Consider the following 14,312-nt stretch of genomic DNA (forward strand, 5'->3'; position numbering starts at 1 on the left):
GCGTCTCTCACAATCAAATAGTGGTTTTGGGACGTTAAACCCCACAAATCAATCAATCAATCAATGCGCATGGTCTGCAAAACTTGCGGATGTGATGGTTCAAAACCGAAATGATAAACAAAGAGCTGACACAAAGATAAGACGAGGAAAACGAGGACAGTACAACGCAAGTGCCTGTCATTGTCTGCCTCGTCTTTCTGTCCGTAAAAAGGGTGCTTTTACGAGAAAGCACCCTTTGCAACACCCTTTAACACCCATAAATGGTCGATTGAAAAAAAAGCACCCATTTGTTTGGGTGCTTGCCTCGATAGCACCCTAAAATAGGCTCTAAGGGTGCTTTTGTGCCTGAGAAGGGTGTAGGTGACGATTCATCAGATGGAATATGCAGCATAAGAAGAACACATAATTATAATATTTGGTATTTTACGTCTCAAAAACCTCGATATGATTATGAGGGTCGTCGTAGTGGAAAGCTCTAGAGATTTTGACCATTTGGTGTTTTTTAATGGGCGCTAATATCGCGCAGTGCACAGGCTTCTACCTTTTCGCCTCCATCTGAATTCGACTGCCACGACCGGCATCGAACCCGCGACCTTCGGATTGGCGGCCGAGCAGCGTAGCTACTGCACAAATATGTGGACCTTGCGTTAAATGACGGCCTAGACTTAGAATGTGTGAAGGTGCTCTCCGAATACAGCAGAATGCCAGCAGAAGCAAAACGCGTTTCATCTATAATGGCAATTAACTGCAATCCACGTTACGAAAGCTCACCTTAGCGTTGGTTATAAGCTACATGTTTGCTGTGGATTATATACAGGAACATAATGTTCGCCCGAGTATGGGTGTGTGTGCGTGAGCCTGCGCATGTGTTCGCGTGTAAGCGCGATTGTGTGTACACCCGTGCATGTGTGCGTGCGCGTGTATGTGCGAGTCCGTGCTTGTGTTAAGCGTGCCTGTGCACATGTGTACGCCCATGCATGCGTGCGTTTACGGTCGCGTGTGTGTGTTGCCGTATGTGTGTATACGTGTATGTGTGTGCGCCTGTGAATAAGTATGCGTGTGCATCAGCCCGTGCGCCCTCAAATTTCGTGTGTGTGTGCGGGGGGGGGGGCACTGCTTCTTAGTGTTTAAGGTCTCACACCTGTTCAGACTGGGAGTCTATATGGGAGGTGGCTTAAGAAATGGCGGTGGTCAAGGCACTGTACACTAACTATTCAGTACATGGAAAACAGCTGCACATTTTCGTACCTCATCATTGTTTACGAACTTGCTGTGGTAACTGATTAGCTCCGTTGAGGCGCTTCTACGCTCGAAAACGTGGGTTATGACCAATTCACACGGAAAGCTGTCACTGCACTTATGCACAACCATCGTTTATATTAACAACGTTTAACAAGAACGTGCACTGCCTTTGCTACAGGTGCTTAGCTAGCTCATTGGGCAACCATATGGAATTATGTGCTGATCATGTGGTCAGCAAAAAGTTTGTTATAACAACCTCGGCACGTTTCGTGGTGCATGACAAGCCTTCTAAACATCCGCTACTGTGGATTAATTTGTTCCAGCTTCGACTACGCATTCAGTGTTTGCGGCACTATACGCGGAATCGCCTGACACAGACAATGCAAAAAGAAATTTCTCTGGAAAAAGGTGTAGCGATGCTCTCCCGCTAATGCCACCGAGGACGAAATAATTATTGTTTCTGGCCATTCCATGGTGCACTTTGTTTTGCGCAAGTTTTGCTTCACTATTTTTCGCCCACTGCAATCGCATTCCGTCAAAGTACTCAAAGAACCCGAGGCTGGTAAATAACCTGCGTCGCTGTGCGACTGGCTGGAAGGAGAGTGGCCGTTTACAAGGAGTCATTCCGCGTTGAACGGCCGTCCGCCGTATGCGCCATAGCGTTTGCCTTTCGGCGCCGTCTTGGCGGGTTTGCCGCTCCTCCCCCCCCCCCCCCCGCTCAACCCGGCCAGCGTTGCTCCCACAACGGCGGCGTAGATAAGCGAAGAGTTGCGTCACGGAACACCTGCGTCGACAGCTGCGGCGCCGCCACGCCGCCGCCAGTGCCTCCTCCTTCTCTCTCTCAGTGTTGCCCTCTCTGTCTCATCAGTCTTTCAAATGCGTTGCGTTGGTCGGGGGTCTTGGTCGCTGTGTGTGTTCTAGCGAACAGGCGCATATTCAATGGTGGTCACGCATGACACCGTGTTCGAAGTGACGCTCGGATTAAGGAATATTCATGGAGTGGCGGACACGGACAACGTGGGCCTGTTAACGGTGAGTGTACTGTTTTCGCAGGTAGTAATCATACAGCGCTAGCTGGGCGCCTGCAGCAGCTCTGCCGAAGTAGGCTGCCAGCCATTTACAACAGCATGCGTTCGCGGGCCTGTTGCAGATGCCCAATTAAACGTGTGACTTAACGAGTTCACACTGCTATGCGCGATGTTCTGTAAGTGCCTGCATCACTCATACAGTGAGTGATGTGATCACTTAACAAGGGCGGGATGAGTTGCTGATCGCACATTGTCTCTACACTGCACAAAGTGATTGATATTGTTTTAAGATGTGCTTTGGGCTGCATCGTAATAACATTTCTATCAATACTCAAATGTGCAACGTGCTTCTGTAGGTGTAAGCGCAAAAAAAGAAAGAAAAAGCAAAAATTATGTACAGAGGCGCACTGTACGAAATGGCTTTTTTTTTTTTTTGCTTAAAGACGGTATAGTTGGAGGTGCTGATATGCCGCGATGCTCCCAGCACGTGCGCCTCGGTATTTTAAGCTATTTAGGACAAGTGCCACCAGCAACAGGGAAAGATCTAGCAGACTTCCAAAGGCGCGTTGTTGTGGCCATCGCCTTGCGTTGTTTTCCCTCGTTTCTGTTTGCTGTTTTCGTGCTTCGCTTTCATCTGCGATAATGTTCGGCGTTATAACAGAATGAGCTATGTGCGGTTGCTCTATAGCATAAGTCATGGCTGCTGCAACGTAGTCGGCGTCCGCGCGCGTTGGTGTCGTTCGAGCACTCTTACTTGCGTGATTGTGTTTAACTGAGTATTTAGGCACGGGTTACGTTTGTAAATCTCGTAGTCAATAATCGCTAATAGCATGCCCCTGATTGCCATCAGAGGATGGGCTTGGTTGTCGAAATATGCCAGACGCTTTTTCTGAAAGCAAGCTTTGAATTTTTTTTTTAAAAGAAGTACTTTCATACGTGCTAGGCAGTGCCTATTGCAGGCCCGCAACTCTTTAAAAACTGGACGAGCTATCACATCTTTTATCAAATTACAATGAATTAAGATGATTGAATTATAGATGACGAATTTCTGTGCTAGATTAGGTGCACAAAACACATGTTCGCAGCCCTACGTCTAGAAAGCAGGCAAATAGGAAGCACAGCGTCAAATTTGGATTAGATTCCATTGACGGAGCGTCTTGTGAGGGTAGAAAGAACGAGAATATTGTTCATTTTTGATGCCCTTATAGAGGCAGTCAGAATTGCACTGATTGGTGACTTGTAACAATTCCTCAGGTTGTTAGAGGCGTGATTGAAGTCAGTAAATCTTTTACTTTTTTTTTTTGCAGACCTCTTGGCTAGTGCCACGCCCAAGATCATTTGTTCTCATGTAAAAGAGAAAGCAGAGATGTCTTCACTGTTTGTACATGAAGAGGTAAGTTTCTTGTGCGTTTTGATTAATGTTACATGTTCTAAACGTTGTACTTTAAGAATTGTTTTTCACACTGGCTCACTACCCTAGAAGGAATTTGATTCTTAAGTGAGTTCAGGCTTTCGTAAGTGCCATTTTTGAGCTGTAGTCTTACACTTCACCTCGTTTCGGGAATTCGCTGTATGCTGGAAAACTCTTATCTTTATCATACGAAATTATTGGAATGTATGGGTTGTATGCTTCGAGTTCAGTGTAATGTCAATTACACGCCATTTCGAAGGATACACACTACACATTCTTTATATATGGTGCTGCCAGAACAGCACGAAAATTTTTTTATGAGAAGTCATATTTGCTCTTATTACAGGATGAGAGGGTGCCGCTGACGTCCTGCGTAGTCTACCCTGGACCCAGCCTAGAGCAACCCTACTTCCTGAACCTCCACATGGATAACCGAAAAATCTTCCGTGTCAGTAATGACGAAGAAGCAAGGAGTGACAGCACTGATGAGTTGATTTTTTTTTTATTTTCAACATTGTCTACGGCCGCAAGGCCTTTAACAACCACCGTGATTGAGCGGCTTTTTCTCGGCGTGAGTTTGGAGTTTATCAAAGAAGTTGTTCAGGCAGTACGACGCTGAAAATTTTAGTGTCACAATGCCTGAACAACTTTTTCTAGTGTGGTCATGGTAGATGAACAAATATTGTTATTTGTGTAAGTTATTTTGCTTAAATATAGCTGGACCATTCCATGCCAAACGTCCCAGCCACTTTGGCGACCATCTGAATTGTATTTGAAAAAAAAATGTGCTGACTTACTGCGTTGAAAACAGTGAACTGCTAGAATACTTCAGCGAGAAAAAAAGTTTTGTTCATGTGGCTGGCTTATAACTTCCTGGCATAATGCCGTCTGTGTGCTGTTTGTGGAAAATTTTGTTTTAAAACTACCGCTTATTTTTTCTAAAGCAAATTCGGTCTACCTGTTAAGTAAATGTGCTTCTGTAAGGTATTTGAAGCTCAATAATAATAGTGCAATTTTTTTGCCACATTCGCTTCCAAGGATAAAGCCAAAATGTGTTATGTTTGCATTTTTTATTGCAATATTGCACTTTGTATGAATATCTGAGCAGTGAATACTTACTCCACAGAAGGTATATTCTGAGGAAAAAATATCTTTATACCTCTCAAGCTGCTGAAATATACGAGAAAATATCACGAATTTCACAAAATCGTGATTTTTGTCCGTATTGAGATGCAATTTGCTCCATGTTGTGATACAATGAAAACTCATCATTATACCTAAACTGTAAGAAAATGAAATTCTTTTCTGTAATAAAAATCTTATCGCAAAAAGGACAGGAAAGAGCGCTGTCAACTGAATTTTATTGAAGGTGCTACGAGCGTTTTTATACTGAGCACAAGACCAGGGCTCATCTGCAACAACACATGTGTGACCATGACAAAATAATTTTAACCGAGAAAAGAATACTCTTTTTCGGAAAAGATAAGTGAAGGTGTACTGATGCATTGATCCTTGGCCTTCCTGATAAAGAGTTCTAAAATCTCTCATTTTTCTGCTTGCTTTTTTTTTTCAAAAACCGTGTTTTATGAAACCTAGGACTACACTTACATTCTTTACGGTGTCCGGCCATGAGACTACTATAGCCCTTCTTAACATTTGAAGCATGCTGTCTTGCTTGATCATTGAAGCATTGCCCAGTTTGTCCTATGTTTACTTTTCCACGTGTTAGCGGTATCTCATACACATTAGATTGGCATTCAGTAAACCTATTCTAGTGACGAATGATGCAAGATTGACTATTCCTGTTGCTGTAAGTACATGCACTTTTGAAAGCTTGCAAGGGGTGGAAAACAACAATGTCATATCTGCTGGTTCTTTTCCTAAAATTGTGAGACACCTTATGTACGTAGTACCATGTGACATGCAAAGGTGATTGGTCATTCTCTTTTTCTTTTGGTCCTGTTTCCTTTAACTTTACTTTCTGCAGGAGGGTTTCGCAAACAAGTGTGATGATGCTGTTGGGGTATTGGCTGGTGCTATCAGCCCAGGAGTGCTAAGAATGTTCTGCCTTTTGATAGTGGGCATTCAAAATTAATAGAAAGAGGAATTGATACCACATGTATTCAGGCCATCCTTCAGAAGTCATGTTAGCACAAGGGTGAGGTCAGGCTTAATGACCAGATTAAAAGACTAAAAGATGCTGGGTATCCCAACAGAATCTTCACACCCGTTTGCAAAACCCTCCTGCAGAAAGTAAAGTTGAAGAAGACAGGACCAACAAAAAACAATGACCAAAACCTTTGCATGTTATACCACATCACGTGTCTCACAACTAGAAAAATAGCCAGCAGATATGATATTAGCGTGTTGTTTTCCACCCCTTGCAAGCTTTCAAAAGTGTGTACTAAACAGCAACAAGAATAGTCAATCTTGCCCCATTCGTCACGATAATAGGTTTACTTAATGCCAATTTAACGTTTGTAGAAATATTTTTTATCAGGTAAACCAATGATCAGTGCATCACTACACGTTCACTTATCCTTTCCGAGAGGGAGTATTCTTTTCACAGTTAAAATTATTTTGTAGTGCTCACACGTGTCGTCGCGCATGAACACGGTTCTTGTACTCCGTATAAAAGCGCTCGTAGCACATTCATTAAATTCAGTTGACAGTCTGTGCTCTTTCCTGTCCTTTCTGTCTCCTCCTAAAGTTGTCGCACTGTGACTAGCACACAACCACGATGAACCAACTCTCCCAAATTAAGCTCTTGTTACGTAACACGTAGACCGAGTTTCGTATGGAAAGAAGGAGCGGTGCTTTTAAAATAAAATCTTTCACATACAACACCTACACGGCATTCCAGAAAGTTCAGAAGGCAGCCACGTGACCAAATATTTTTCCTCTTTTAAATATTCCAGAAGTTCACTATTTTCAATGCAGCACGAGTTTTTCGAATACATTTGAGATGGTTGCCAAAATGGCTGGGACATTTGGCATAAAGTGACCCAGCTGTGTCATTAGCCATAATTATGCATTACCTCTTTTGTTTTTTGTGTGTCCTGACTCAGTTTTGTGTTCGTTTTTAGCCTATTGTGTTTCTGATCATTGTATTGGTTTCTTAAGTATTCGCTACAGTTATATGTGCAAAAACCCGTATATGTTTGCTTGTACATCATTTCTCATAACCAATTGTTATACATCCAGGAATACAAAGCTTAAACCACTGTGATTGTATACATTTGAAAACGCTATCCATATATATTTTTGTGTGCATCACTTCTTGGGAACGATTGTGTACATGAAGGCGTATATAGTGAAATCATGGTGATTGTATATATTTGAAAGAATCATTAGTATATATTTGCCTGTATTTCACTCCTATTAACCGATTGTGTACACGAAGGAGTATTAAACTTGAAACCACTGGGATTGTAGATACTTGAAAAAATTATAGGGATATATTAGCGTGTATTTCATTTGTAGTCTCTATGTACTTGAAGCAGTATACTAAACTGAAACCAGTGTAATTTTATGTTGCAAAGAATTGTCAATAAAGTGAAACTGAAAAAAATATAATAAACATTTGAGGTGTTGCATGTGTAGTGTATGTATACATGAACGTATATCTGGTGAAAAAGTTGTGTGGCAGAAGAAAAGTTTGTTTTATTTGCCTATTAAATAAACGCAATATGCAAGGGCAGCAAGGCTTCATTTTCTGTAACGCGCATTATGCATATACACTGAAGTATATATAGATCCAGCACAAGTTCATACACGATTGTACGCGTTTATATTTTTGCCCACACGCAATGAATGGAGCTCGACAGGTGGTGCACCATCGATAATCAGGACCACTTTCTTCAAGTAGTGTTTAATCAGTGCATGCTGATATCTATTGGTGGCAGTATTCGCCACCCCTGCCATGGGCACTCAACACCCTTGTGCACCCTTCTCGCACCCTCCTCAGAGGGTGCTAAAAAAGTGATGGACATCGAAGGCACCCTTCCTTAAGGGTGTTTTTTTAACACCCTACAGTTTTTTTACATGTACACCCTATTCCAAGGGTGCATGGTAAAGCACCCTTTTTGGAAGGTGCTGAATTAACACCCTTAGGGTGTCATCCACGGGACAAGCTCATTTACACCCTTGTGGGTGTAAAAATTTTTACTGTGTGCCCTGCACACTGTATACTGTAAGGCCAAAGAATGCATTGTAACCGTGCCGCGTGTACTGTCAGTGATCTCGATCGCTATTGTGGCTCACCCCTGTATTCTAGAACGTCCCTTCACTCAACGCTTCAACTTCACTTGAGAAAGCCGATGGAAGCGCCGTCTCAAGGCACGGCAAGTCACTGCATATTAGTGATTATCTGCTGCGATTTTTGAGTAGCACAGAGTCATTTTGAGCCGAGCTGTGGCGCAGTGCTCAACTCTGTCAAGTGAAGGGTGAAAGTCAAGTCGAGGAGCGTTTGTGAATGCGGGGGTCAATGCTGTCGCGAGACGCCGTTGGGACGAGCAGGATTTCTTACGTTGCATTTGAAGGCAGTTGTCGCGAATAACAGCGCGTGCGAGCTTTAATTCTTGTTTGTTTGTTTCTTCCTCCTTCGTTTTATTCTTTCGTCAATCTCACATTGACCAACTTAAAAAAAGAAAGCGAGAAACTTGAAGCGAAAGCTTGTCTGTATCTCAAAAGAATTCGCTTGTAAGAATGAAGTCAACAAACACGAAGGAAGAAGTGTAAAAAGGCCCTGACAATAATCTAGTGGGTCTTTAGTATAGTGTCTCATAGTGTGAATCCTGCCCTGCTTGCGCCTAACCCTTGGAATATGAAGCAGTGCATTTACAACCGTACCGCGTAGACTATAAGCTCGTTTGCCATGAAGAAATCGAAGTCGGTCCATGTTCGTAGGCGATGTGCCTCTGCTGACCAAAGAAGGAAAGAAGGAAAGAAAGAAAGAGTGAGAGAGAGAAAGAGAGAAAGAACTACATTGCACTGAGATCGCTCTTTAGCCGTATGCAGCGCGCATATTAAACAAGCAACCTCAGTAAGCAGCTCTCTCACTTGCACACTGCCAAGGTTGCCGTAATGAAAGTGGAAAGAAAGATTCCGCCTCGCGCAAAAACAGGCACCCTGGACTAATTGATACGCGACGCGCACACAGTGTGCCTATAGCTTAATGCTTGAGTCGGTTTCGAATATGCTTGCGTGTGGCTGCCGATTCTTTTTCCGGACAAAACAGGCTTGCCATTGTTGACGCCAGAATTCATTGCACAGAGAAGTACACACATTCGTCCACATAGAGAATGAAGCAGCTACGCTGTTGTCGATGGAAGGACTCGACAGGCAACACTTGAACAATGCAATTAAACTTAGTTTTAATCAAGGAACAATATACAAGCGTCGGTGACACAAAGTCATTCGAAAAAACAAAGGGGAGAGAATACTTTCACGTATATTTGTAGAGGTTTATTGAAATCATTTAGCCAATTTTAGGGACAACAAGCTGCAGATAGAGTGGAAATGGAGCAATTAGTAATTGCCAGGATAACCGACTTGCATTGACTATACCGAGCAAAGCACGATCTTGCAGCTTGTAATTCTAATTATATTGATCTGACTTTGTGTGGAAGATGGTGTGACCAGTGGTTCGTTCGTGTTGGCCCCCCGTCAATTTTATCGATAATAAACAGTTCCTCCACGCGTTAAAGAGCGTTGCTTGAGTGAACGACATATACATAGCTCGAAGCTCTACATAGCATGGAGTGCATGGGCTACGACGCTATTGCTTTTGATGGGCAAGACGTGCATGTACACTTCGTCAATCACCCGCATTTCTGCAGTGGGCACTGCATACATGTGAGTGTTATTAGACTACGTTTCTTAGTTCGAAGAGAAGGAAACAAGATAAAAAAGAACGCGTTATGTCGAACAAACAGCGCTTTGCCGTGATTAATGATGAGTCCTTCATATAGGACGACAAAAAAAAACAGCTAAAGAAGAGACGCAAACTTGTACAGACGCTGCAGCTCGAGGTACGCTGACGGTGCCTCGGCGACACCTTTCAAAAGCGAAAAAAAAAAAAAAAGGAGGAAATTACGATGCGAGAAGTTCTCGGTTTCCAGGGCGACGGAGCCTGCATAACGACGCGATGTTTCGTTCAGAACGTGCGTTCCTGTGACAAGCAGCTGGCCGGGTTTCCTTCGCAGGGGAGCAGATGCTGTACCGGTCGTGCGTGCTAAATCTTCCCGGGTTTCACCGGGATATATCACGTCGCCGACGTATGATGACTCCAACGTGGTAGCAGGAGAAAGCCGGACGGAGAGAAGGCAGGCGCCTATGAGCGTCGAGGGGAAGAGGCGAGTCACTGTGACGCTAAGCGAGAACGAAATAAAGAAAAAGAAATACGCGAGGGCACGCCGAGGTGAGCAGCAGCAGCAGATATATAGACGAACACACTCACAGGCATTGCGGTTGTTCCAACGGACGCCCCTTTTTTTCCTCGATCGATGAGTCTAGGTTTTCGCGTGAGCCGCTTTCCTTCCTCCTGTTGCGTCCAACGAAGTGCATTCCTGCGGGTATAGCAGCAGCAGTAGCCGCCGCAGCCGCCGCTGACGATGACAGCGCCGTCGGAGTGACTACGGCCCGGTCGCGCGCTCGAGATGCGTTTTCGTTTGCGCTGATGATTTCGACGCGTCGCGCACGAGCCGCCGCCGTGGCGATCGGTCGCTCGCGCGACTCCTGCTGACGTCACAGCGCGTGCCGGCGACATCGCTCCGCCATCTGGAGCCCGCTCTTGAAAGACGCAGCTTCATCCACGGGCGGACTAGAGGAGCGGCACTAGAGGAGCGGCACAGTGCCACTCCTCTAGTCCGGCCGTGCTTTATCAAAATCTGTTCGCGGTGCGGTGTGTGAGTTGAATAGATTAGAGAGGAAGGCGATGCGCGGAGTACAAACTCCGATGAGAACATCCCACTGTTATGGAGGCAGAAATGTTGTAGGCCCGTGTGCTCAGATTCGGGTGCACGTTAAAGAACCACAGGTGGTCGAAATTTCCGGAGCCCTCCACTACGGCGTCTCTCATAATCATATGGTGGTTTCGGGACGTTAAACCCCAGATATCAATCAATCAACTGCTTACACTTGGTGATCAGTGGCGTAACCAGGGGCGACACACTGGGGCCCGTGCCCCCCTCCCCCCCCCCCCCCCCCCCCCCTCCGGAATGTGTTTTCGCTATGGGATACAGAGCAAGCGAAAAATGACCATTGCAAGAAGGTGCAACCCCCCTCCCCCCTGAAAAAAAAATAATCGTGCCTACGTCCCTAGTGGCGATGTAAATCCAAGCTGAGTGTTGAGCAGCCTATGGAGTTTATATATTTGTTAACAGGATGAAGTGTCTCTAGAAGCTGCGTCCTTTCGTGCTGAGTCAAGCTCCTTAACGAGCCGCAGAAGATGGCGCTATGAACGCCCCCTTTTGCCAGAGTCACTTCAATGTTCTTCGCAACTCATTTAGCATAACCTGTTAAGTCTACTCTTCATTAGTACCACCTGTTCATGAATATGCATACAGCCTCGACAAACGGGCACTTACAAACAGGAAAGTGCGTGGACCGTGGCCACAAATTGATTATCGAGGACTCGCAGTGAGCGCCACTCGTAATTTTTTGAGAGCACAAGTTTAATTATCTGCTTATAGTTGTCATTATTACTCCGTTTCATACCACTGAGTTATTAATAAACATTTCTTTGTGACGATATATTTAAGGACATAGTAAAACAACTACCTGTATGGACTCTATCCGCAGTGTGACCACACTATGCCCTTAGAATCTGCTCTTTCTTTATACATCGCATTATATATTTACATTGTGCTTCTTGTCATTTATTTATTTTCCTATTGTCTTATTTGTAGTTATTCTAGTTTTGTGTGTTTCTTCATTATTAATATCATCTTGATGGTATAGCCGGCTCTTTTCTATGAGTGCTTTTCGTGTATAAATTAAAAAAAATTGTTGTGATTGCGATTGTCAATAACAGTGTAATGGGAATCGGCGCCCGCCAACGTCAGTGTTCGGTGAAGCTTAATGTGCAAATCTCCGCGAATGTGTTCAGAGTATAACCCTTTCTGCTTGTGTAGGTTCCGTACGTACACGCTAGCTTCATTTCCCACGATTTACCAGTGAACCTGCTCCTCCCTTTGACTGAAGGCGCGACGTCGACCACAGATCCCTTATCTCGGGTATTTCGAGATTTGTCGCGCAAAGAGAGCTTTGGAAATGAAATGTTGGGCTGAACCATTTCACGTTATGGGAGTGCTACGTAGTTTCAATTTGCGTATAGTATATAAGTAAATAACTAGCCATAAAGAAAATACGTAATCCAAATCACTAATGTCATGGGTATAGCTAACATGGCGTCGCCAGCTGTCTTTCAACCATCCGTCTTTTCCGGCCTGTCAACCTGCATTCTAGGTAACAATGGCCTGTGTTAAGTGTTATGAAGCTGTAGATAGTTATGATGACACTATATTAATTCTGTTTTCATTTAACGAGAATATCCTTCGTCTGTATAAGCTAGCAGGCTCTCCTTGATGACCTGCGCATGCTGGAATGCATAGCCAAGTCCGACGTTATATTATCACGTTATTAGCATTAACTTATTTCTTTTCTTCCGGTGCGGACGTGCGCTGGAGCTCGTGGACGTTCCACTCGGATTCCAACGCTTCCCGAGCCCCGAAAAGATCACGGATTAGGCCCCAGGACGCGGGCGCCGATCCCAGCGTTAATCTGACGGCCCTTAAAACCCGACTGGACGAGTCACTAAGACGCTCTTTTTTTTTTTCATTATGGATGGGCAGAAAATAGCAGTTGCCTGGACCGACGAGGAACTCTACACCTGGGGCAGCTAATTACGAAAAGAGTCTTAAGCCGCTGCTCGAGGCGGGCGTGAATGAATTGCATTATACGGCTGGACCACCTGCCAACGCGCGGAAACAGGCTCCGTATTTCTTCGGTAATGTCACGTAGTCGCGTGTTTAGACGATCAACATAACGAACTGTACTTGTCCTTAAGTTCCTCGACGAAGTCCTTGGACACGCGAAATGTCGTCCTGGTATTTTTTTTTTTTTTTCACTTCCGCAGCAAGTTGGCTTGGCAGCTTACTGTGGATGCACAATGTAAAATATTCAGAGAACTCCTCTTGGCAGACACTGATGAAGTTGGCGTGAATCGAAGTGTACGGTACGAAGTGGGAATAAAGCGGCAAAAGACACTGCGCAATTTTCATGTATGAGAAGAGAGGGAGAGAGAAAGAAAAATATAGAGGAAATGTAGGGAGGTTAACCAAGCTTGGCTCGGTTGGCTACCCTTAACTAGAGCTGGGGAAAAGGGGGAATAATAGAAAGGAAAGAGATAGAGAGAAGAGTAAAAAAGAGATGGATTAGTCAGCTCGAGACTACACAGCACAGTCTCACGCTGTTCTGTGTAAGAATGACTCAAAATTCTTTCGACATGCGCGCTAATCATACAGTTGGATATATTAAGATCAGCGGTTTTGTAATTACGAAAAATTTCACGAGTGTTACGCGTAGTTGGGCATTGTCGAGGGTATAGACATCCCTGGCAGTTTTTTTTTCTCAAAAACTTCTTTTACGCATATCAGCTTCGATAACGATTCGGGGAATAAAACTCGCGATATGATTACGAGGAACGCCGAGGAGTTTTCGGAAATAGCTGCAGGATCAAACTATTGAATTTGATAATAATGTTGAAGAATGGAATTGACAGACAAATAGAATACGTTTAAACTTCAGTCAACGTACGTACAGGATATCTATACGTGGAAAGTGTCCTTTAAAGATCCATTCAGCGGAAACGAGAAAAAGGGGCAGGTGAAAACAAAAGCCGAAAGAGAATTAAGCCAATGTTCAGCTATTGTAAAGCGAAAACACAGTGAATATATACACAAGCATCTTCGATGCAGAAGTATATATGGGCCATAGATTAGCGAAGGCGCCATTGATTGACCGGCTCGGCAAAACTCGGCGGTACATCAACGTTTCCGCGCTTCCTGCCAAATTTTCACGCATTAGGCGGTACAGAATTAATGGGATTAAGAATAACTATAAACAAAACTCAACAGTTTTTTCTCGCAGCATTAACTCACCATTTCATCGCAGTGTTCTTGAAGAAGCCATTCCTTTTCCATTTCTTCGTACATCGGAGGCACTTCCATATAGCATCTACACTGACGCTTCTTGAGCAGTAGCATTTGCTAATTTTTCGAAAAGGCATCGTCACTACACAATTGACGCCCAGCACATTAGTTTGACGTCAGCACGTGGCTGGAGCGACTTATGATCAACGACCTGAGGCGCGGTTTCTCGAGACGTCATCTGTCACGTTAATGCTATATATGCCACGCGCGCTGAACTACGTAGTCAAACATTTGAAATACTGTAATCGGTAAGTCTCAGTGGTGGTTGCCGTGCTCGGATCTGTCAGTCGCTGGTTCGATTTTGGCCGCGGCGGTCGCATTTTAAAGGAGGCGAAATGTTAAAAGCCCATGTGCATTCGACATTAAAGTGTACACGGCATCTTTTAATATCATCTAATAACTTTTGCACGTGAACCT

At 44.2% G+C, this 14,312-nt stretch overlaps 1 protein-coding gene and 1 long non-coding RNA gene across 8 annotated transcripts in view; one reads left to right on the top strand and one right to left on the bottom strand.

Moving 5' to 3' along the window:
- The window catches only part of Nep3 (M13 family metallopeptidase neprilysin 3), a 192,049-nt gene that overhangs the window by 99,697 nt on the left and 78,040 nt on the right, over positions 1 to 14,312 (bottom strand). Inside the window, exon 1 of one of the 6 annotated variants that reach the window (XM_075889185.1) lies at positions 13,845 to 14,001. The exons of 4 other annotated variants lie outside the window; for them this stretch is intronic. In XM_075889185.1, the coding sequence (XP_075745300.1) occupies positions 13,845 to 13,949 (105 nt within the window). In that variant the 5' untranslated portion in view covers positions 13,950 to 14,001. Of the gene's footprint in view, positions 1 to 10,141; positions 10,308 to 13,844; positions 14,002 to 14,312 lie in introns of those variants that run through there. One more of the 6 variants, XM_037428372.2, reaches the window with a different exon arrangement.
- LOC142803665 (uncharacterized) overlaps positions 1 to 14,312 on the top strand; it is an 84,026-nt gene that overhangs the window by 28,135 nt on the left and 41,579 nt on the right. The window lies entirely within an intron of this gene.

The sequence above is a fragment of the Rhipicephalus microplus genome, chromosome 3, assembly GCF_043290135.1.
Source record: "Rhipicephalus microplus isolate Deutch F79 chromosome 3, USDA_Rmic, whole genome shotgun sequence".
NCBI classification, from domain to species: domain Eukaryota; kingdom Metazoa; phylum Arthropoda; class Arachnida; order Ixodida; family Ixodidae; genus Rhipicephalus; species Rhipicephalus microplus.